General features: G+C 33.2%; 1 protein-coding gene across 1 annotated transcript in view; it reads right to left on the reverse strand.

The window, feature by feature from the left end:
- Positions 1 to 25,844, reverse strand: part of LOC106875217 (uncharacterized) — a 242,286-nt gene that overhangs the window by 130,138 nt on the left and 86,304 nt on the right. The window contains exon 7 of the mRNA XM_089348365.1: positions 680 to 799. Within this exon, the coding sequence (XP_089204491.1) occupies positions 680 to 799 (120 nt within the window). The remainder of the gene's footprint in view (positions 1 to 679; positions 800 to 25,844) is intronic.

A 25,844-nucleotide genomic window follows, 5' to 3' on the forward strand; every position in this document is an offset into this window, starting at 1 on the left:
TTCAGATTGAGAATAATGTTTTAAACATAACTCATTATTCATAACCTGCAGTCATAAACAAAACTATGAAAATCACTTATAAGCTTGAAAATTGCATTATATCATTTTGAATATAATCTGATAAAGTAATCATAAGAAGTTAAGAAAATATAATTTCAAAATTTTAAATGGATAGCATTAAATCAGATGATGAAAAATTATAATTAACGAAAGTCAAAATGAAAATTTTTAATATTTAATGAGAATAATCCTGATATGACATTTACAGTTTTGACGTGCATCAGAGAAAAGAGAAGCAATATCCGATGTTTAAGCAAAATATCAGTCTGGAATAGCAAATTATTTGTTTTCTCAATATGCTTTTTAATTTTCTGAAAGGAGTAATGTCTTGGGTTGCATGGAAGAAGATTATTGTAAATATGCAGAAGAAAGTTGATGGAAGATGAATTATTGGGAGGAAAGAACTCCAGAAATTTACAAGCAAATAGGTAAGTATATGTATATTTTTAATAACAGAGAAAGTTAGCTTCAAAAAAAATAGCAAATATTAGACAGGTAAGTAGGTTGAGGTAAAATAGAGCTAAATATGCTAGGTGGTCAATAAGTGCATTAGTTTGAAGTATATTGGCCAGGAGACAGGCAGGGGGATGTCAGCACTCATGAGAGTGTCATGAATTACCTCTACATATTCGGTTCTGTGGACCTGTACATCTGCTGTTTTCATACTGGTGAGGTTCACATTTGGGATCACAAACTGAAATAGACATGAAATGTACTTTGCTGCTATGATAAAGTCTCTCTAACAAGTTATGCCAATTATTTCAGATTACTGATTCTCAGCTGAGTGATTGCAATTTCACACTATAATGGTTAAAACATATATATTTTGGAAACTTATTGCTACATTTTTAAGTAAACATAAAATATATATATTTAAAAAAATATTGTAAAAATAATGACCTTAGTTTATTTTTAAAATGACTAAATACATTACAATGGAGGAAGTCATCTAATAAAATAATTTCAAAATTAAATAAAAGATTTTTGATATAAACATGAAGTCAGAATCTGGGAGAGGAGTGTATCTAATTGAATCAGAGACGGTACCTTACAGCTAATTATTTGTTGAAGCTGGAAAGATGAAAGGTAAAGTTAAGTTGACAGAATTTTAATTCAGAAAGTAAAGAGACTAAACAAAATATTGCAACACATTTAATCCACACATTGCTGCTACTGCAAAATGTAGATAAATAGTTGAAATGTATAGAGTTCCCGTTAAAATCTGTAACCACCCCATCAGCAAATGCACTTGGATTAGCAAGAACTGTTCTTACAGACCAATATATAAAGAAAATATCTGACAAGACCAGGTTTCATTAAAAGAATTTAGTCTGACACTTTACCTTCTCAGACATCCCAACCACTACTGATTCAAAACAAAAAGAAAAAAAAATGTCAATAATTCCTTACTTATTCATAAAATTAATTGTTCAAGAGAAGAACATCCAATAAGCTGACTTAAGTATAGACAATACGTAGTTGACCATGAAGAGATAAAAGCCCTAGTTATATATTATCAAGAATACAACTTTAGCATGAAGGATTAAACTAGAAGAAGAAGAAGAAGAAGAAGAAGAAGAAGAAGAAGAAGAATAATAATAATAATAATAATAATAATAATAATAATAATAATAATAATAATAATAATAATAATAATAATAATAATAATAATAATAATAATAATAATAATAATAATAATAATAATAATAATAATAATAATAATAATAATAATAATAATAATAATAATAATAATAATAATAATAATAATAATAATAATAATAATAATAATAATAATAATAATAATAATAATAATAATAATAATAATAATAATAATAATAATAATAATAATAATAATAATAATAATAATAATAATAATAATAATAATAATAATAATAATAATAATAATAATAATAATAATAATAATAATAATAATAATAATAATAATAATAATAATAATAATAATAATAATAATAATAATAATAATAATAATAATAATAATAATAATAATAATAATAATAATAATAATAATAATAATAATAATAATAATAATAATAATAATAATAATAATAATAATAATAATAATAATAATAATAATAATAATAATAATAATAATAATAATAATAATAATAATAATAATAATAATAATAATAATAATAATAATAATAATAATAATAATAATAATAATAATAATAATAATAATAATAATAATAATAATAATAATAATAATAATAATAATAATAATAATAATAATAATAATAATAATAATAATAATAATAATAATAATAATAATAATAATAATAATAATAATAATAATAATAATAATAATAATAATAATAATAATAAAGCCGGTTTATAGAAATTATGAAAATTGAGGATATCTAATGAGATGTACCACATTTTCAAACTTCACTCTAGCAGCAATAGGCACAAAACATTTTCCAATGCCAAAATTCTCTAACATTTCTGTATTGCAGAAAAAAAATGAATGCCATAAAACTTAGTTACTGAAGCTAATAATAATATAATAGGACTGTTCAACAATTACTCATTAAACAATTAGAGTAAACCAGTTTGGTACAGCAGCACTATATCTTAATAGACATGAATACAATAAATTAGAAGTTGATTACTGATGGCACAAACCTATAGCTTTATGTCACATTCCAATTAAATTTCACTTCACTTACAAACTATATACTTTAAAATCATTTTATTTTACAGGATTTGCTTCCAAATAAATTTGAAACAACAACCATGCCTTCCATGATACTATGTTGGCATCTATAGCAAAATAATTGCCAGCAGTACCAAAATGTAATCTTCAAAATAAAATCAATGTGATAAAGACAACAACTACAGGAAGTTCCAATTACCAAATCAAATAAAAAAAATAAGCTTTAACCTTTGAAACATGAAACTATTTGAGACTGTCTCTAAATATAAATGCATATATAAATGCAAACATCAATCACAATCTCATTAGAGCATGATGGAATAACAAGAGATAGTCAAAGACAGTATAATATGACAAATATAAAGTTACAAATATTTTATTAAAACTCTGAAGTCTTGAGTGTTTTGAAAATTACCTGAAATACTTTGGTAATCAGCTGATTACACTAATTGTTATCGTCATCATCACTTATGTTTCATTTCTCATGTTAATATGGACTGGATGGCTCATCACAGTTCTTATTCAGGTCAATAGACTAAATTTCATTCATATATTTTATTTTAGTATGGCATTATGGCAAGATGCCCTTCCTGAAAGCAATGACTTTATAAAGTATAGTGGTACATTTTATTATGACCGAAACTCCTCTCAATGCTATCTACTCATTCACCAACCACTTCACAGAGTACTTGGTGCATTTTATTGTGGTACCTAACATTGCCTCATAGTCAGCAAAAGAAAAGGGCCCTCAGTGCTCAACTTCCTCTTCAGCTGTTCAGAGTAATATAAATAACAGAGTGAGTAGAAGAGAGAATGATTGTAGATGAACTGGGTGAGAGAAGAGTGTAATGAAGTGGAGAAACAGACTGATTGGGGTGACGGTGTGAAAAAGGAAGGAGAAATAGGAAAGACAGTAGTAGAAGTGGGATGAACGACACAATAATGGCAGGGTGTAAAGAGAAACACTAATGATATCTCTGGTTAAGGTACAGAATGAGTGATGGATAGTCAATAATGAAACTGAAAGTTAAGTGAAAACTTCTGATTTGTTGTTTTAACTTTCCACATCAACAGTTAATACATCTAATCAATAATTATCTTATTATGAAAGTTCTGTTTCACTGTTTCTAGTTTAACTGTAGATGTACATCAAATTATAAACCAGGCTTTACTGTGGCTTTAAGTAACTTTCTTCAGCAGGTAGACACCTAACACTTATGACCATTTGCTTTTTCCCTTTCTCAGTGCAGTTAAAGTCTTTCTGGTTGTTGTATTCATCTTAAAGTGTTAGCTTTTGATTCTGACTCACTGATTCTATGCATTCTGGAGCTTTCCCCTCTTTCCATCTCCATCTCTCAATTGTGATCTTATACCTTCTCTGTTTCTCTCATCTATCCCAACTTGTTCTTATCTTTCCTCTTCCTTTGGGTAATCACCAGTATACATTCATTCATTTTTTTTAAATCAAGGAATCAACATAAGTTTGATGATATCAATTATTAGGTTGTTCCAAAAATAATGGCCAATTTCAGAAACATAATTTTTTTCTGAAAAAATTAACAATAGAAATGTTTTGATTAGTCAAAGTATGAGCTGTGAACATCTATGCAACTCTGCCATCGATCAACAAGATTATTTATGCTTCGTTGATAAAAACTTATGGCTTTGATGCTAAGAAATCTTTGAAAGCTGATTCCACCTCTCATTTGGAGTTCAAAGTTTTATCACTTAAAAACGTGTTTAAATGCTTATAAAATGGTAGTCAGAAGGTGAAAGATCGGGAGAATATGGAGGATGTGGTAAAGTCTTGTATCTCAAGTCTGTGAGTTTCTGCAGTGTCATTCTTGCAACACATGGCTTTGAGTTATGGTGAGTAGAATTGGGCCACACCAATTCATTTTTTGCAAGTGAGCATGTATTTCAGCGAATTGATTGCAGTAAACATCTGCTGTAATGCTCTGATTGGCTTCCAGAAAACTGTAATGGACAACACTAATTGCAGACCACCAGACATAATCTTTTGCTGATGCAACTTTGGCTTTGGGAAATGTTTAGGAGACTCATCACAATCAAGCCATTTACAGTCATCGTAAAGGATTCACTTTTCGTCGCAAGTGACTATTGGGTCAAGAAAAGGAGCACTGGTGTTTCAGAGAAAGAGTATCAAGCACACTTCAAAACACCAAGTTTTTTGATTTTCATTGAGCTCATGCAGCACCCATTTATCGAGCTTTTTCACCTTACCAATCTTCTGCAGATTGCGATAGAGACCATTGCAATACTGACATCAAATGCCTCAGACATTTCTGTGACACTTTGATTTCATTCAACAATTGCTTTCAATTGTACATTGTCAAGATTGCATGACCGTCCTCTACCCTCTTCATCTTCAAGGCTCTCGTCACCACTACAGAATTTCTGAAACCACCTTCGTACTGTGCGATCACTTGTAGACCCCTATCCCCATTCACTGTTGATATTGGCAGCAGTTTGGGGGGCATTATGCCCAAGTTTGAACTCATGCAAGAAAAGTAAGCGAAGGTCCTTTTTTGTCATGTTCATAATAAAGGATGCCTATACTCCAAGAATATTTTCTATCTAAAATAAGTAGAAAATTATTAAAGAGTATATATCAATTATTAAGTATTTTGAAATCCACCTAAAATATAATTAAAATACTATGATAAGATTGTGTTTCAAAACACAACACTTAGAGCAGCCATTATTTTCAGAACAGCTTATTATTATTATTATTATTATTATTATTATTATTATTATTATTACTGAGAATAAGGCAGCAAGCTGGTAGAATCATTAGCATGCCAGGCAAAATGCTTAGCGATATTTCATCTGTCTTTACATTCTGAGTTCAAATTCCGCTGTGGTTGACTTTGCCCTTCGGGGTCGGTTAAATAAGTACCAGTTATGCACTGGGGTCGATGTAATCAACTTAATCCTCTCCCCAAGCTGCCCTTGTGGCCAAAATTTGAAATCATGATTATTATTATTGAGAATAAAAATTTCTAATTTGCTGATTCAACCTACCTATTCAGAGTTAATATATCTAATTAATTGACTCATAAGAAATTATCTCCTTGTGTGGAAATGCTGAAGAGCAGGCAAGAGAATGCATGATGTATAGAAGTGGTGAAGAATAAAGGTATAAATACTTCTAGGTGAGTAATAGCAATAGTGTCCAGAGTTGGCATATCATTAGCATAGAAATAAATAATAAGGTAATTAAGACTGTCAGAATATGCAAAAGAATAATTAAAATCAAGTCAGTCATAAACGAGTGTGACACTTGTGACCATTAACAGGACTGGCAGATGAAAAGAAGGACCACGTCTATGAGTACCTCTTGCAAGCTACATTGAGAACAAATGATGATAGCCTTATTATGAAAGCTGTGAAATTCATTGATATGTTGAACGATATCAAGAGGATATTGAGGATATGGGTATGGATTGAGAAATGAGTAAAGATCACAGCTTACTGAGTTCTCTGATGGAAATATCCTAACTATCTACATTACAAATTTCAGGAAACCAACTAACCACTTGATCACCTACCAATGAGACAAATACACTAGCCGAAAAGACTTTAACTATGCCAGGAAACAGTAAAGCAAATAACTGTAAGCATTATGTTTTCTTATGAAGAAAGTACCATCCAACATAAATTACTGATTAGCAATTTCAGAGTCAGAGACATGAAATTAAAGAGGAAAGGCAATTTGTGGAAGGGAGACATGGAAGCTGAAAAATTCAGAAAAGATTCATAGAAATTCTGGTTGATGTGATGACAGAAAAGTAAAGATAGAATCTTATAACATACAAGAAAACTGGAAGTTTCTCCAAGAAATGCTAAGAAACAGTGAATTTGTGTGGCTTAGATCGTTGCCAGTGCCGCTGGACTGGCTCCTGTGCAGGTGGCACATAAAATACACCATTTTGAGCATGGCCATTGCCAGTACCGCCTGACTGGCCTTCGTGCTGGTGGCACGTAAAAGCACCCACTACACTCTCGGAGTGATTGGTGTTAGGAAGGGCATCCAGCTGTAGAAACTCTGCCAAATTAGATTGGAGCCTGGTGTAGCCATCTGGTTCACCAGTCCTCAGTCAAATCATCCAACCCATGCTGGCATGGAAAGCGGACGTTAAACGATGATGATGATGATGACGATGATGATGATGATGCAAAGTCTTATCAAACCAGTCACTAAGTGACACAGTGATGAGGCAGTGCAGTAGCCAATAGACAATAAGAGACTAACTTAGAAAGACTAGAAGAAAAGGAACGATAAAAAAAGCACCAAATATCTAGAAGTTAAACTTTATGTATACTTAGCATGGAGAAAAGTATAAAGAAAGAGGTTTGCATGTCATCAGGCATGAGGATCAGCGGCATTCAGTGTTTTGTATTGCTTAGTAGTGCAGTAAAGATGTGTGTACAGAATGAAAAAGGTACACTAGCACTCAGTGACGCCAAAAAAGGCCTAATGTGCTAATGCAAGAAGGTGCGGTATGTGGAGAATCTATGAAATTCTACACTATGTAGATTTAACAGAAGGACTAGCCATTGACAATGATAACAGTACAATCAATAGAGTAATTAAAGATATAAAAATAAAAGTAGTTTATCCATCAGAGATATCTGCTGAAGTACTTAAAAATATCTGGCAAAACAGAGTATGACTTTGTCATTCACACAATCCAACAGGTAACACAGAAAGTGCTATACCATGACTGGCATTACAGTATATTTATAAAATGTTAAAAGAAAAAACGAAACACTAAACAGAAGCAAAACGATGCATCAAATTGTTGGCTCACAATATAAGTTACAGAGAAATATTGCAAAATTGATGAGGAACAGGATTAATCTAGTTGAAATACAGTTCAGTTTAATGCATGGAAGAAGTGCCACTGATACCATCAATCTAGTGCAACAATTGCAGGAGACATAATTAGCTCTAAGTAAAGGCCTCTAACAAGTATTTATTGACTTGAAGGAGAAACCCTTCGACAGGGTTCTCTCTCTCTCTCTGTGATTGCATGGTTGGACCATATAATCCATATAGAAAAAGAATTTATTAAAGCTCAATTCCAGTCCTCTCCTGTTTATTGTAACCATCAAAGCTATAATAAAGGAGTTTAAGGGAGGCTGTCAGTGAAAACTACTGTATGTTGAAGACTTAGTTCTTAAAGACGAATCTCAAGAGAAGAAATTCCTGACATGAAAATAAAACCTGAAATTAAGAGGTCTTAAGGTCAGGAAAGATTAAAGTTCTATTAAGTTCTATTGGGGAGAAAAGACGACAAGATCCTACTACTATCAGGTAAGTTACATGTTCAGAATGCAAGAAAAAGAAAAAAATTCAAAACAATAAATTGCATAATAGGTATAGTGAGATCACAACAGGCTTATATGAAAGTAGTCACCACAAGTAGTTGGGGTACAAAAGCAATAAGTACAAAGAGCAACTGGAAAATAAATACTCATAAATGCCCCAGCAGTAATAAGTTCTGTTACTCAGTTATCAGAACAAAGAGTTCCTTTCTCTGAGTGAAGAACAAACTGTATGATGCTCATGTGCAGAGTAAATTGCTGCAAGATATCAAGACATAGGCCTTGGAAGGAGAGGATATGCAAAGAGCAGAATGAAATGAAGTGAGCATACTTTGCTGGACATGGTGTACTTGCCTGTCTGAATAAATATGGTATGAATGAGCTGAAAGAAAATCTGTACATACGAGGATTTAGATGTATGCATAAGAGATAGTTGTGCTAGTACATTATTGTGATGCCTATGAAAACTGTCAACTTAATAGGGAAGTGTCGAGCACTCAAAAGGAATGATAAGGAAGAGTGAGATTAATAGAGTCTTGGGAAAATGTGGTAAAAACTGACTTCAAGATATTGTAAATCACAAAGGTGATGAAGGTTACTGAATATTGACAACATGTGCTGTTGGAGGAGACCAAATCACCAAGCAAACATACCAAAATGTATATTAAAATGAAGATAGTACTTGGAGCTGAGTTAGAAAATAACAGCAGCCAAGAGCTTCCAACCAGTCACATGACTGACTTCATATAAGAACAAATCTACAATATGATCATACTTCATCAGATTCCACTTACAATACTTAGTAGAAAACATCTAGACACACAACATTGTAATCCAAAATGGATCAAAGAAAAATATTTTGAAATTCTTACGGTTGTTTCAATGCCTGAAAGATTACATGAAAACCATTTTGCAATGAAAACTGGAGAGTGCATGTATGAATTACTACTAGAAAAAGTATTCTTGGTAAAAAAGGAGTATGCATCATCAATATTATTTAAAATGACATGAAAACCATCAAATTTATGCAAGATTGCACAAAACACTGACCCAACAATCAACAAATGAACAACCAATGGTAAAACATGCCCAGAATGATGAATATACTTTTAACAAGATAAGAGTGCAAGAACAAGAATTAAATTATTACACCCGAAGAAAATACATACAACACCTTTTATTGTTGAGTAAACTAGACACAAATGAAGAGAAACTAAGAAACTAATCATACAAAGAGGCAAGATCAGAATTGGGGAAAATGGCAACAATTGAGAAAACATTGGTCAAGAGTATCAGTTGCTGTATATGGTAGAATGATGTCTGATGCTTAATGGAACACCTGGATACAGTAAAGTAAACATTGTCAGCCAGTTTAGAAACAGGTGAGATAATTATACAACAAAATCAAGTTGAATGTTTAGCAATTGAAAGGGATGAAAAATGTAAAATTCTTTGAATAAAGTAGATGCTTAACAAATACCAACAAATCATACATATAACTAACCAACAATAACACTCTAAGCAATAAAGTTCATCTAGATGAAACAGCTACTAATAATTATTTGATGATTATGTATGACAATAGTCAGCTGGATGAAATCAGTAAAAGAGTTATAATGGGAGAAAGGTGTACCTAAAGAAAACAGAGTAGTTACAAACATTAACAAGAGGCATTTTCAAAGGCCTGAAAATATAAGATACTGTAACTAGAAATATGAAAATGATGAGAATGAAAAGAAAAGAATAGGAATTGTGAATCCTTTGAGATCAAAGTCACACACTTTTTGAAGTGGGCTATAATTAATTAACTTGAACACAGTTAACTGCTACCTTCTTTTTACTGACTCAGGGAAGAATGAGAGTAACACTGGTTTCAGAAGGCTGCAAATTCAGAATGTAAAAGGATTTAAGAAAAGTATATAATCCAGCACTCACTCCTTCAGTTCTAATATTCACCACCCTCTTAATAATAATTTTTCCTTTATATACTAAATGATAATCTTTTAAAATATGTTCCATATAAAACAATCTACTTATGCTAATAATTTTAATAATACTATACATACTTCTCTATAAACTTATAGTGACAATAATATTACTAAGATACTACACTGTAAATTTTAAAAAATGAATAGAAAATTTTCAAGTGCTTTTTTTAATTGAGTGTTATTTTCAAGTTTAATTTAATGAAGATATTACATATTTTCACCAACAACTCTTCTTTACATACAAAGCTATTGTAGCAATTCCCGTTCTCACTACAATTCAGATCTTACTACTTTGAAAATAACATCATCTACATAAAATTATTAAATATTTCAGTTTTCTTTACATATACTTATGCTAAGGAAATGTATGTGAAGAAGTAATGAAACTGATTATTCAAAAAAACACAGTTGAGAGAATCAAGGTAGCTTATCCAATAACCAAGTGTTATAATGAAATTATGAAAGTATGAGAAAATATTAGAAGCTTTTTCACATTTTCACTGACTAATAATGGTCCATACGTAGAACCATTTATTTGCCTTAATTTTGAGAGAATCACCAAATCATAAAGAAGAAAGCAAATGCTAGGAGAGGTTGATAAACTGACTAATGTTTGATCATAGATAAAGATTTGAAATTCTTACACATAACAGATTGTTATGCTCATAGGAAATGATAGAAAACAACTTTACAATGTTAACTATGTCTATAGTATTGCTTATGATAAGCATGAGACTAAATTTTGAGAAATATTCTTGTGAGAAACAAAACAAAACAACAAAACAGGAATAAAGAAAGGGAATGAAAGAAAAATTAACTTGATTGTAACTTTATAGGAAATATAAATCTCAAGAAACTTACATTATTTTAATCTTCTACAACCAAAAGAGAAATAATAAATAACATACACTGGTTTGAGACAGATGTTTGCTTGACCCCTTGCAATCAGCCATCCATCATCATATAATCAGTTCTATCGAATTTAGATGAAGAAATGGATGATTTCATCTCCCTTCTTGACATTTGAACAATAACTGAATGGAAATTAAAACTGAAAGTTTCATTAAAAGCCAATGCAATGCCAGTGACATCATAAACCAGGGAAATCAAACTTGTTTGGGTTTGTGGTTTGGACTGAACTCAAAACTAGATCTCATGGGTGAGATAGAGATTATTATTCCTAAAAGCGTTATTTGTAATGTATCACCAATGTAAGTGGATAAAGGGGTCAATATACATTAAAAATTTATAAACAGTAAAGAACAGAATATGAGGAGTTAGCAAAGTTTGTGTGCACAGATTCTGGGAAAATTACATCTATATGGCATACATGCAGTCCTATGAAATAAAAGATCTTACAGTGATCCAAATGAATGCATAGATGAGACTTTTATATAAACAATATGAAGAGCTGTAGTTTTATAAATGATACAAAAGAATAACAGTTTCATTCTTCTGCTTAAAAGACTAAGTACAATAACCACTACACTATGAAAGCATTAATATTATATTCAAAGACAAATGCTTGATATAAAATTTGCACTGTCTCAGCTGCAAAATCCTTTTAGTATTATTCATATTTCTAGAATCCATTCAAATGAACATATGCATAAATTTGAAGGGAAAATTTTTTGCTTGGCTTGGTTTTTATAGACAAAGTGAGGTGGAAATAGATCACATCTTTTGGTATATGGATTCAGAAGTTTCTTTTTTTCATATTGTTTTAGATAAAAAGATTTCTAAAGGTGCATTGATTTAACTAATTAAAACTGAAATTAATCACAAGTTTATCACTAGAATGCATTCTGAGACACTGACTCAGAATGCATGCTAGTGATATATATTTTACAGAATATTTTTAATATGAAAAATATCTTTATTTATTAAATTGAGCTAGAGGCCACACAAAACATTGCTGCAGGCTGGATTCAGTTCACAAGCTATATGTTTGACATCCATATTATAAACCAATGCAGCTAGTTGTGCACCCCACCTCTCTAGATATTAAATTGGATATAATAGATGAGACTTTCACATAAACAATATGAATTGTGATACTTTTGCAAATGATACAAAAGAGCAACACTTTCTCCAGCTTAAAAACAAGTACAATAACCACTGCACTATGAAAAACTAATATTACATTCAAATTTAGCATACAAGCATTTATTTTAACTTACTTACAATTGAATGAATATAACAATTCATTTACTCAATAAGCAAACTCCACAAGGGTTAGATGCTATCTCTTACTGTCTTGATATTCAATGTTTTGACAAGAATTGCATTGTTATTTAATGTACAGATGGAAATTGATTTCAAGAAACATAACAAAGAAGCGTGTTGTTTGATTCCTTGAGGGAAAATCAGATTTTTTTTTTTTCTGAAAGTAACTTATCTATTCCTACTTTGTATTTAAAATATTTCTGCAATTACCTTGTAAACCAAGTCAAACTTCAAAGAAGAAATTTGGTCAAAAGATTGGCATGCCATATTTTAATGGCTGTGTAAATTACAAGATTAGCAGTTTTGAATTTGCTTCAATTATATGGCATCATAAACGACATTTTACTAGGGTAGCTCTTCAGCAAATCTAGAGTTTTAGAATTTATATTAATGACCACTGAACAGAGAGGTTCTTAATGACAGTTTCTATCATCTTTGACATGCAAGAAATCAAATTAATACAGCAGAATTTAATGGGGGCAGAAGGATCATAATTGTGTACAATTATACATTTCTAAACAGATGCCCAGGAATACAGGAGTAGTTGTGACTTTGAGTCACAGTTAATGTACAAATGAGCTTGTAAATAATGTAAAGAGAAAAAAAAAATCTGCTAATCTATTTAATAGCTGGGTAAATTAAGGAGGGGAAAAGTGGAATTTAAACCAAATAAGATACCTGGTATTGAAACACAGAAAGTGTTGTTGAGTGGTTCCAGTTTAATTCTGATCTTATAACAATGGAGTAAGCTAACTATATGCAATGCACATATTCATCAGGTATACTATATCTCTCTTTAGGTGAGAACCATATGCAGTGATGAATCATATGGAGTGCAATGTAGCAATCAGAAAATGTTAAATCGTCACTTTTCTGTTTATTTTTGAATGCTGCAGGATCTAGCTGGATACAGATGTAGGCAAGATGAACTGATGAACTTATTCGGAACACCAAAGCAGCAGCTCGTCTACATCTACAATTCAATATGTGCCTTCCAGCACAATGTTTGCGGTTAATGGGGGGGGGGGGGGTACTGATGCAACATCCATTTCTGTATGTATGTGTTTTTGTGATGGTTTAAAGTAAATGGTGAGATGGTGATTTTTATGGTAGTATTGCAGTAGTTTTCAGAGGTGCTATGGATATACTGGTGGAAGTTAAGTGATTTTTGCAAGTAATAACAGTTTAGAGTTTGTAACAATATACTATACCCCCTCTCTGTCCTGGTGATCTGTTGTTTTCTCAATTTTTGTTTCAATGGTATTCATTGTTTAGTGGTTTATAAGTATGGTTTATGTACAAATAGTGATGGTGTAAAGTAAACTATTTGTGCCATTTGTACTTTATTGCAATTTGTTGTAAGATGACTAGAGACCCAAACACTGGCATAATCCATTATGGAACCAATGCATTGCTTGTTGGTCAAATATGTTATTTCTTAGGGTCATAATTATGTTTGCACATGTCTGTAGGTTTTGCTTTCTTTATAACTTCATCTATGTATGATGTGAACACTGTGGAGGTCTAATTCTCATAATTTTGTCATTTTCATATGCTATATATGACTTTGGATGTAATGGCGTCTCTTGTTTTAGAAGAGACAACACAGCTGATATGCCAAAAGCTACTTAAATCATGTTTTGCACCATGTTTCTTGGTGACTGAAGTATAATCGAAAGATGTGTATGTGTGTGTGTGTGTGCGTGCGTGCGTGCGTGAGAGAGAGAGAGAGAGAGAGAGAGAGAGAGAGAGAGAGAGAGAGAGAAAGAGAGAGAGAGAGAGAGAGAGAGAGAGAGAGATGTCAGCTGCATGTGAGGTTGTGTTTATGTTTGGAGTGGGTGTAAGAAGGTGATATAGATATATGTTGAAAAGGGTGGATATGACAAAATCCCTTGTATTCCAAGAGGCAAGTCCTGATCAGCTGAGAGGTTGTGTGTTAACTGATGCATTGTGTTGTCTCTTAAGTAAATGTTCAGTATTGTATGCATTAGTAGATAGCAGGGAACAAAGAGATTGTGTGAGAGATTTTTTGTTGTTGAAGCAGCCACGTGTCCTCCTTTTTATTATGTTCATCAGTAGCATAGTTGTTGGTCTAAATCTGTTGCATGATTGATCTGGGAGAAAGAGAATGAATGGTTATGACATCAAGTACCAGCCCTTCTAGAATTTCTAATGGCATGTATATATAGTTGATAGCTCTGCAACATGCTTTACTTGGATTTCTTGATACTTATGATTTTGCCCATCTTACAGATGCTTGGAACTTGACAATGTTTGTCAGGTGGTTAAGTGAGCAGAGCACTAGATGATGTCTCTATTGGTGTTGCTAAGAGCCAATCAAGTTAATAATATAAATTGACTAAATTTATTAGATTTACTAAGATAACATATGACTACATTCAGATAGAGGGAATTTTTTTTTATTTTGCAGTGTATTGAAGAAAACTATCTTTATATGTCAAAGTATCAATGACTATGATATTCTGTAATAAATAAGTTAGAGTAACAATCAAACTAAAGAGTAACTGATGAAAATGGCTTACTATCTAAAACTGTAAGGTACTTGTGAGTTGGATAGATCTAAAATGAATTGCCAATATAGAAGTTCCCAGTATGTAACTTAGCTTAAGATACTAATTGCTTCTTTAAATAAATGATTTTGTTGTGGCTAATCACTGACATAGAATAAAGACACTCTAATTACAAATTATAGAATTCCTCCTTGAATAGGATTTCTTGCCCCTTCCTAAGAGTATGAAATTACATTTTAAGGGAAGTAGTCAAAAACAAGTATGCTGCAAATAACTGTTATATTAAAAGCACCAAAAGCTTTATACCAAAAAACTTTATATAGAAAGATTTAATCCTTAGGTTGCAGATTACACCAACTGTTGATCTACTAAACATCATATCAAATGAGTATCATTTATTGACAATAAGAATGGAAAATGCTAATTGGAAACAGTAGACTACCTTTTGAAACAAAATTATGCTCAATTCTTGCTTCTCCAGTGAGCCTTAGTGATATTGCTTTACAACACCCAGGTTGTCCTGATCAATGTGTCATTCTGACATTTTTATAGATAATTTTAGGGTGGTAGGGTGTTTAAATTTCAGTACATTTGTTTGATGATAATAGTTAGAACATAAACAAATTTAAACATTTCATAGATAGGTTTAAAAAATTAAAACATTTGTTGCAGGCTCAAATATTTAATTCATTTGCTTTATTTTGTCAGGTTTTTGCTAACTTAGATGCTGCAGTATAATCTAATGATACAAAATATTCTACCAACTATGATTGCGATTTACATATTATTTTTGAATTAATTTGTATGTATTATTTCAAACAATCAACTAAACTGCAACAGAGCAATAAACAATTTTCAGTGAAGTTTTATCTTTACAAAAAAGCAAGGAAAATTAGTTCATGATTTTTGCTTCAAATACATTTGAAGCAAATTATAATGCAATTACAGATGAATGGTTGAAATAGTAAATGAACGAAAAGAATCAAAAACCTGAACACATCAGCTGAGTTGCAGAGAACTTGAGGTAATGAGTGAAATACAGAATAAATGTACAATTTATGAATGCATCAATAATAGTTTATGTGTTGGCATGTATATGTTTCTCTATGATGTGTGTATTCACTGTATTTGTATGTCTGATGTATCTTAAAGTGAAGAAAATGCTAAGGTTTATGTAAGAAAAAGAAAGCATATGAGTGAGTAGGAGAGAGAAACTGTGACACCTTAAAACAAGACTGAGACTAGCTGAAGCCAGCCTGACAGCTGAGAATGTTTCACTGATTGTGTCTGCTGAAACACAGACTGAGACACTTTGAGAGTGTTTGCTAGGTACAAGACTATACAAGGGGAGCAGAAGTTCTGATTTTCTATTGAGGATTATTGAATAAAAATATCTTTTGATTATCTAATGACCTCTTTTAGATCAAAATGTAATAAAAATGATAGAGTAATAGAATTGTATGGAAAAGTAACCAATAGAAGTCACTATGTGAAATATTTTTAGCATCTAAATCAGTAGGGTGACTGAGAGTTGGATGGGAGATTATAAAAATTCCCTGTAACTTGCTTCTTTAAATAAATGACTTTGTTCATGGCTATGGCTAAAGCAATTTTTATATGGCTCAAGTAGATCAAAGGATCATAGAAGGGTCAAATTACTTTTACCATGTATTTTGCTTGTGTATATTGTAAAAGGACTGGTAAGATAAATACTGTGTACAGGTCTGAAATCACAAATGTCAACTTCAAATCCTGGCCAGCTACAGGTTTGTTTTATATCACACTATACATCATTTGAATTTTATTATATTTTTTCTTTTGTTTCTTTGTTTTCTCCTAACATAAAGTTTGTCAAAATGGGTTCTATTAATAGGTAAATTAGTTGGAATTTTCTCTTTCTACTTCACAGATTCACTCTTCATCATATCAAAAACAAAACAACAACGAGAAAGAAAATGAGAAAAAAATGACTATAATGTGCTTTGGCTTCATTTGCACAACAGGAAATGATGGCTAGCAAAATCTCCAGTGTATTCTTGGTAGCACTTGATTTTCTAAAAAATATCTAGAGCTATTCTCACTTCAAAAGCACTCCAAAAACAAAGCATGGCAGAGCTGATGCTGAAGAACAAATGTTGGGTCACTGAAAGTCAAAAATACTCATTTCCATTCTAGAAGAACTCATCCAAAGCTGGATTTCATTTCTGTTGAAAAACTACATTTCAGTTCTTACTAAGTGGCATATTAGATGATCAAGATACACCACACAATGGCAGACCTTAAGCCATGCACATTGGAAATGGGAACTATTGTCCTAGGTCAAGGAATAAGAACAAAACCAAAACAATTGCTTCAATCAATTAGTGTTATTAACAACCAACATGAGTGAGTTGAGTGAAAATATTTTGGGCAAAGGCATCTCAAATGACAGAGATAGCCTTCTAAACATCTCTTTTCAAATGGATGCATAAGTTGATATCTCCTGTTGTTGTTAACACAGCACATTAGTGAAGGAAACTTTCCGGTTTCAAAATCTGACATCAGACACAACTGCAAAGGATATAATGCACTGATAAAAGGCATTTTTGCCAAACATAATTTAAGTATCAATGTCAATGATTCTGTGTGAACTGATGAGATATTGGCAATGCTTGAAAATAAATATGGCTTGTCTGCACAGTTGAGACAACAAAATTCATAAGTTGCATGTTATCTACTGATTTGTATGTTAGCATGCTTTGGCATTAACAACATTTACTCCAAATTTCAAAAAAAGAATTTGATACATATGTGGGTATTTTATTAATTCTTTTAAATTCTTGATTATTTTCAAAATTAATTGAAAAATACAGACAATGTATTTTATAAGAATTATGGTCACAAAAGGATTAAAGCACTAGCCCACTTTAGAGTACAACAGAAAACATTTCTGCAATATATCACATGGTTGGATTGAACTCAGAACCATGTAACTGTGAAGTAAACTTTTTGTCTATACTTGTACCAATATACATACAAATATTCAACTTGAACAATGAATATTTTCATTTAAATTACACTTAACATACTAAAAGAAAAAGAGTTATAATAAGATTTTACTACAGTGTAATGAAATGTGCACAAAAGAATTTTTTTTTCAACTCAACATGAGTCAATTCTTCTATATTATAATTGTAAGCATTTTTATACATGAAATTCAGAAACCTTTTGAGAAAAAATTCTATGAAAATATAGCTTTAGGTATAAGCCTTCTGAAACAGGTATTGTCTTTAAATGTGATAAGCAAGGGTTATTTCAAACATTTCTTATGGGAATATATTTTAGAATAAACAACATAATTACAGACAATTATAAGTCAATAAAAAGATTTTTTTACACTAAATTAATTCTCCGTTATTGTGTAAGAAAAATATTCTGTATTCTAAATTTATAATCATGTTTGAACTATTTCTAGTTCAACTTAAAACAAAGATAACTTATTCATATTTTCATTTCAAATAAATAAATGGGTAAAACTCTTCTCTTACAATACATAAAATTTTACTCGACATAACACACAAAATTTTAACTGACATAATGTAAGTTAACTTGAAATTTTAATAGTCACATATTCATCATCGTTTAACATCTGATATCCTTCCTAATGCCAACCACTCCACCAAGTATACTGGATGCTTTTTATGTGGTACCATCACAGGTGCTTTTAAGTGGCACCAGTGATTTTACATCTCACTACTGTGCAGTTTCACAGTTCATACACATAATACAATCTACCCTTTACTCAGAGGAAGAGAGAGAACTTTGGTTGCCAACAGACGTAAGAGCTCTCTGAACTTTCTCCATCTTATTCTTATTCTAGAATATACAACAATTATTAAAAAGGATGTCTGTGCGGATTTCAATTCTTCTTAAAGAAATGTTACTTAACCTAAAATTCATTTCAGTCAATATACTATTGTTGTTTCACTCACTTTCTCTCCCTCCCTCCCTCTCTCTCTCTCTCTCTGTATATATATATATATATATATATATATATATATATATATATAATACAAATAATATGTGAGTATATATATACGTACATCTATGTACATACCTACATCTACATGTATATATAGATGCATATCTAGGTACGGACGTCACAAAAAACGTGGACAAAATGAAAAACAGAACATAAATAGAGCACAGAAAACAAACAGGCCACATAGGGAACATTTCCTTCATCAGCTGCCCCTATTCTAAACTAAGCGTTTCGAAGAGTTAGAGCAGGACGCATTGTTAGAATAGCTCTTCCCGCGAAAACAAATTAAATGAAATTTGTAATGTGGAGGAATTAAGTGGCAAACAGAAAGCACGACAGGAAAATGAAATATATATATTTATATATATATATATATATAGATATATATAGTCATATTTTAGTAGAGAAATAGTAGTTTTGGCTGCTATTTCTAATTTTCGGTGTGTGGTGAAGCAATACTTGGTGAACCCTAAATTTTAAATTGTGTATATATATATATATATATATATATATATATATATATATATACATGCACACACACATATATAAATATACCTGTACATATACAAGGTCTGCTGATCAATAAGTACCTGGACTGTTGCCATAGTAATCAGCTAAAGCAGGCAGAATCTTCACACAGATAAACCTTGAACTCTGCTATGCATACTTTCTCCCAAACTTCACTGGTTTCATCATGTAATGTCAGTCATTTCACTTTCTAATAAACAGGAATTTTTCAGAATGCCTCCCGGAAAGCAAAATGACATATTATATGATGAAAACAGTGAAGTTAGAGAGTAAGAGTCTGATGCTTTGGAGATACATAAAAAGTGAGGGTTCAAGAAAGTCAGTTAAAATTGACAGTAACTTGAATAGTGCCAAATACACCCAGTTGCGAGAGGACAATTTGATACCAGACTTGGCTGGAGGTGAGATTTTTCAGCATGACAGAGTGCCATGCCACAGACTACATGCAACACAACAGAGTCTGGCTGATGAAGGAGTTACCGTATTGAAAGATTAGCCAGCTAGCGAAATTTTTTTTCCCACAAGGCTTCTGGACTCCAGTTATGAACTCATTTGCATACAGCCAATCAGAGCTCAACTATCAAATTAGTTTATGTGCGCATAACAAGTGATGGGCAATAAGATAAGGTCACTTGGGTAAAGAATGACTACCCTTCTTTTCTCTTTTAATAATGCTTGTTGTTCTTTTTCTTGTTTCAAACATAGTTGCCTTTGTGTTGTTTACTTTGTAAAACAGTAAGAGAAGGTTGCTTGCACATCACCCTCTACTACCCACATTTTTCCCATCCACATCTTTACCATATGGGGCCCTAACAAAATCCAATAATAGGTATAGACGCAAATCTAACTACTTGTCTCCTTCCAAAATCAGGCATAACTTGGTGATTGGTCGACTTACACATCGTTCTTGAATGCCAACCTTAATTAACTTGACAAGGTCAAGGTGAGCTCTGATTGGCTGTATGCAAATGAGTCCATTACTGGGGTCTGGAATTCTCATCGTAAAAAAAAGTTTGCAACCAGCTCAGAATCCTGTCTTAAATAACATCAAGCAAATGTGAACAGAATTAAAGAGAAGAGTTCATCAGAAGAATCCACCCAATCTTGAAGTGTTATGGAAGCTCAACCACAGAGAATGGCATCTCATACCTGTGAAGATGGTGAAGGATTTGCATTGCATCGATTATTCAAGCTAAGGGAAGCCATATGAAATATTAACAATGTACAGTAACTTCTTGAAATGAACATTGTGTAATAAATTTTCATTATAGACATTTTTCTGTTTTAAAATGGTGTATCTTGATTGGTTTGTGCAAGGTGGCTGAAAACTTTTGCATGACCATTTTTGGGGGTTGTCTCATATCTTCCCCTCTCATTCAGAACCCCTACTACAAAAGTTAATGATTAGGTATGGAAATGACTCCAACAGGGTTAATGGAACCTTTGGAACAGTGCAGTGATATCTGGTCCAGAGTATGGTATAGCTCTTAATGTCAAACTCTGGTGTCAATCCCACCAGGACCTTCTATATGAATATCACTGCATATCTCTCCCATCTTTGCTTCAGGGAGTAGAGTTGTAGTTTTTTCAGTCTCTTCCAGTAGTTCAGCTATTCCTCAAGTTCTGCTATTAATTTGACACTGTGTTGTGACCACAGTTGAGAGCAATAGTCCAGATGGCTGAGGACAAATGTATTCCTTAAAACCAGCATAGTTTTCTGGTCCCTTGTGCTGAAAGGTTTTAGAATCCATCCAGTCATTCGCTTGCATATTGCCACCATTTGCTAATATGCACGTGAAATGAGGTGTCATTGCTCGTATCAAACTTTAGATCACACACTGTACTTGACTCTGAGATTGTTGCTCTTTCTGGTTCAAAGTATCTTTATTGCAGCTAGTTGATAGTAGAGTGCTTAAAATTTTCCTGCATCAGATTGCAAGTTGCTTTCTTCAGTCCATTTACATATGGCAAGTAGGTCCTTCTGTAGAAGATTAATCTCAAAGGGTTCCTTGACTGCTTGTACTATTTTTGTGTCATTGACACACCTAGTAAGTGTAGATGTGCGTGTAACTGATGGCTATAGAATATCCAAAAGAATTACCATAAACAACAGCAGCCCCAAGACAGTTCTCTGAAGCACTCCACTCGCTATTACTGTCTCCTCAGAGGTCCTATTTATTTCCACAGCCTGGTTTCTCAGTTTTCTGACTATATTGAGTCTCCATAGCTTGTGAATTATCATTCCATGATTGGCCTTATCAAAGTGCTTTACAAAATTGAGATATATCACATCAATGTTTGAGTGATTCATTAGTGGTTTCAATGCTTATTCATAATGATGTAGAAGCTGTGTAAGACAGCTTCTTCCTGATTGGAAGCCATGCTGGGTATCAGGGAACAAGTTCTTATGTCCTAGGAAGGTGATCAGCTTTCTCCTGACAATACATTCCATGACTTTGCGAACATGTGAGTTTAGAGAGACAAGCATGTAATTTTTAGCATCTGCTCTGCAACCTCCTTTGTGGATAGAACATATTATGCCTTCCATTAACTTTCTGGGTAGTCTCCCAGTGACAAGGAAGAGTATCTGTAGTGATCTTATGAGAGTATCTGTAGTGATCTTATGAGAGTATCTGTAGTGGTCTTATGAGAGTCCCTTTGCATTTCTATCAGAGAATTGTTGGAAATTCACAGGCCTGAGGCTGGGTTTAAGCTCATTTCATTAATGGCTGACATTACATCAGTTTCCACTATTTTGATGTAATCAAAAATTGTCATCTTTTGTGTAGAGCTGTGGTAACAAATAAGTCATCAGGCATAACTATATGCAAGTGTTCCAACAAAGTTGTGAAAACACTTTTGTATTGCGCATTCAGTATTTCACTGAACCTCTGAGGTTTGCAGTTGGGGAGCCATTTTCTTCGAACAGTGGCCCTACGTTGTACCATACTGAAGCAGACACTTTTGCAAATCTATAAAAGGCTTTATGGGTTGTCTTTTACATTTTCTACAACCCTAGCTTCTTTCATTGCCCTCCCCTTTTCATGAGAGTGTCTGAGTTCACTTTCAAACGGAAGCAATGTTTGTTTAAGATAGAATACTTTGCTATCCTTCAGCGGCCAATTTAGATGGTTTGAGATCTTTGCTCATCGTCTCATGAGAATCTTCCTACACCTGGGAATTGTTTTCCCATAGGTCTGACATTCTCACAAGAGCAGATTTACTGCAGGTGTCATACATGATTGTCATAAAGAGATGTAGCTTTATGTCAATACCCTGTGTAGAGTAAGATGGCAAGCTGGCAGAAATGTCAGCACACCAAGTGAAATGCTTACTGGTATTTTGCCTGTCTTTACGTTCTGAGTTTAAATTCCGCTGAGGTCGACTGTGCCTTTCATCCTTTTGAGGTCGATAAATTAAGTACCCGTTGCATACTGGAGTCAATCCAATCAACTGCCCTCCCCACTGAAATTTAGGGTCTTTAGCCTAGAGTAGAAAAGTATATTTTGAGTAGAGTGACTGGTAGACCAGTTTTGTTCCATGACCTTTTTCTCAATACACTTCCAATCAGCTTTATTGAAGTTCAGGCTTGAAAGGAATGGGAGCTTCTAGTAGATATGTCTGCAATTTTCTATGGTTAATGGAAAAGCTATGGGCTAAGAAAATAGTTAGTGTCACCTTAACATTATGGATGAGCATCGTGTTATTTGTGAAGCAGAGGTCCAGAACATTTTTAATCTTTATTGGGTGGAGCACTATTTGCTCTGTAAAGAGCATGTTTGTAAGTTTGAGCAGAGACTCTGCCTGTCTCTGTTTATGTAGTGACATACTTGAGAGAAAGCAGCCCATAGCCCATTCAGAATTAGGGAATTAGAAGTCTCCTATAAAAATTAAGTGAAGATTGTCATCTAGGTTAGTTAACACTTCATCTTTTTGACACTCTCTTTGAACGAATCCTCATGATTTGGCACATCTGGTGTATATATTATGTGCATATATTATGTATATATATATATATATATATATATATATATATATATATATATATATATATAAATATATAAATATATATATTATATATGTATAAATATATATATACAAATATATATATTTTATATACATATAGATATATTTTATACATATATATATAAATATATATATATAAATATATATATATATATATATATATATATATATATATATTATATGTATAGATATATTTTATATATATATATATAAATATATATATATATATTATATATTATATATATATAAATATATATACTATATATGTTCATTTAACGTCCGCTTTCCATGCTAGCATGGGTTGGACATATATACAAATATATATATTTTATATATCATCATCATCATCGTTTAACGTCCGCTTTCCATGCTAGCATGGGTTGGACGATTTGACCGAGGACTGGTGAAACCGGATGGCAACACCAGGCTCCAGTCTGATTTGGCAGAGTTTCTACAGCTGGATGCCCTTCTTAACGCCAACCACTCAGAGAGTGTAGTGGGTGCTTTTACGTGTCACCCGCACGAAAACGGCCACGCTCGAAATGGTGTCTTTTATGTGCCACCCGCACAAGCCAGTCCAGGGGCACTGGCAACGATCTCACTCGAAAATCCTACAGGAGCCAGTCAGGCGGTACTGGCAACGGCCACGCTCAAAATGGTGCATCTCATGTGCCACCCGCACAAGAACCAGTCCAGGGGCACTGGCAACGATCTTACTTGGCTTTCCGGGTCTTCTCACGCACAGCACATTTCCAAAGGTCTCGGTCCGTAGTCATCGCCTCGGTGAGGCCCAATGTACGAAGGTCTTGCCTCACCACCTCAGCCCAGGTCTTCCAGGGCCTACCTCTTCCACGGGTTCCCTCAACTGTTAGGGTGTGGCACTTTTTCACGCAGCTATCCTCCTCCATTCTCACCACATGTCCATACCAGCGCAATCGTCTCTCTTGCACGCCACAACTGATGCTTCTAATATTCAGCTTTTCTCTCCAGATACTTACACTCTGACGGGTATTCACATTGACATTACACATCCAACGGAGCATACTGGCTTCATTCCTTGCGAGCTTACGTATGTCCTCAGCAGTTACAGCCCATGTTTCACTGCCATGTAGCATGGTTGTTCGTACGCATGCGTCATACAGTCTGCCTTTTACTCTGAGTGAGAGTCCCTTTGTCGCCAGCAGGGGTAAGAGCTCTCTAAACTTTGCCCAGGCTATTCTTATTCTAGCAGCTACACTTTCAGCGCACCCACCCCCCACTACTAACTTGGTCGCCCAGATAGCGGAAGCTATCGACTACCTCTAGTTTTTCACCCTGGAATGAGATAGAAGTTGTTTCCTGTTTGTTTGCAGTCTTTATTGCACCTGAACATCTGCCACAAACAAAAACTAACTTGCTAGTTAACCTGCCTTTGATGTTGCTGCACCTCTTATGTGTCCATAGCTTGCACCGGGTACATCTTATAGAGTTACTACCTACTCCTTTTCTACATACTGAGCAGGGCCATCTACCTGAAGGGGTTTGTGTTTTATCTACCTTCCTACTTATTAGGATTTTGGTTTTAGCTAGGTTGACTCTAAGGCCCTTCAATTCTAGACCTTGCTTCCACACCTGAAACTTCTCCTCTAGTTCTGATAGTGACTCCGCAATTAGGGCAAGGTCATCAGCATAGAGGAGCTCCCAGGGGCAACCTGTCTTGAACTCCTCTGTGATTGCCTGGAGGACTATGGTAAATAATAGGGGGCTGAGGACGGAACCTTGGTGGACCCCTACCTCTACCCGGAATTCATTGCTGTACTCATTTCCAACCCTCACCTTACTGGCAGCATCTCTGTACATGGCTCGCACAGCTCTCACTAACCATTCTTCTATCCCAAGTTTCCTCATTGACCACCAGATAAGGGATCGGGGGACCCTGTCAAAGGCTTTCTCCATGTCAACGAAAGCCAGGTGAAGAGGTTTATCCTTAGCTAGGTATTTCTCCTGCAACTGTCTCACTAGAAATAAGGCATCAGTAGTGCTTTTACCTGGCACGAACCCAAACTGCATCTCATCTAAATTGATTCGCTCCCTAATTAGTTGGGCTATGACCCTCTCTGTAACTTTCATAACCTGATCTAACAGCTTGATGCCTCTGTAATTATTTGTATCTAAAGCGTCCCCTTTACCTTTGTAGCAGTTGACTATGATGCTGCTACACCAGTCATTGGGTATGACTCCTTCGTGTATCACCTGGTTCGTAATACGGGTGACTAGGCTATAGCCAACACTGCCAGATATTTTGAGCATCTCTGCAGTGATTCCTGATGGGCCGGGGGCTTTCCCGGTATATATATACATTATATATAAATATATATTATATATATATATAAATATATATATATATTATATATACATATAAATATATATATCATATATAAATATATATATTATATATA

This window comes from Octopus bimaculoides, chromosome 3, assembly GCF_046866305.1.
Source record: "Octopus bimaculoides isolate indiv1 chromosome 3, ASM4686630v1, whole genome shotgun sequence".
NCBI lineage: Eukaryota > Metazoa > Mollusca > Cephalopoda > Octopoda > Octopodidae > Octopus > Octopus bimaculoides.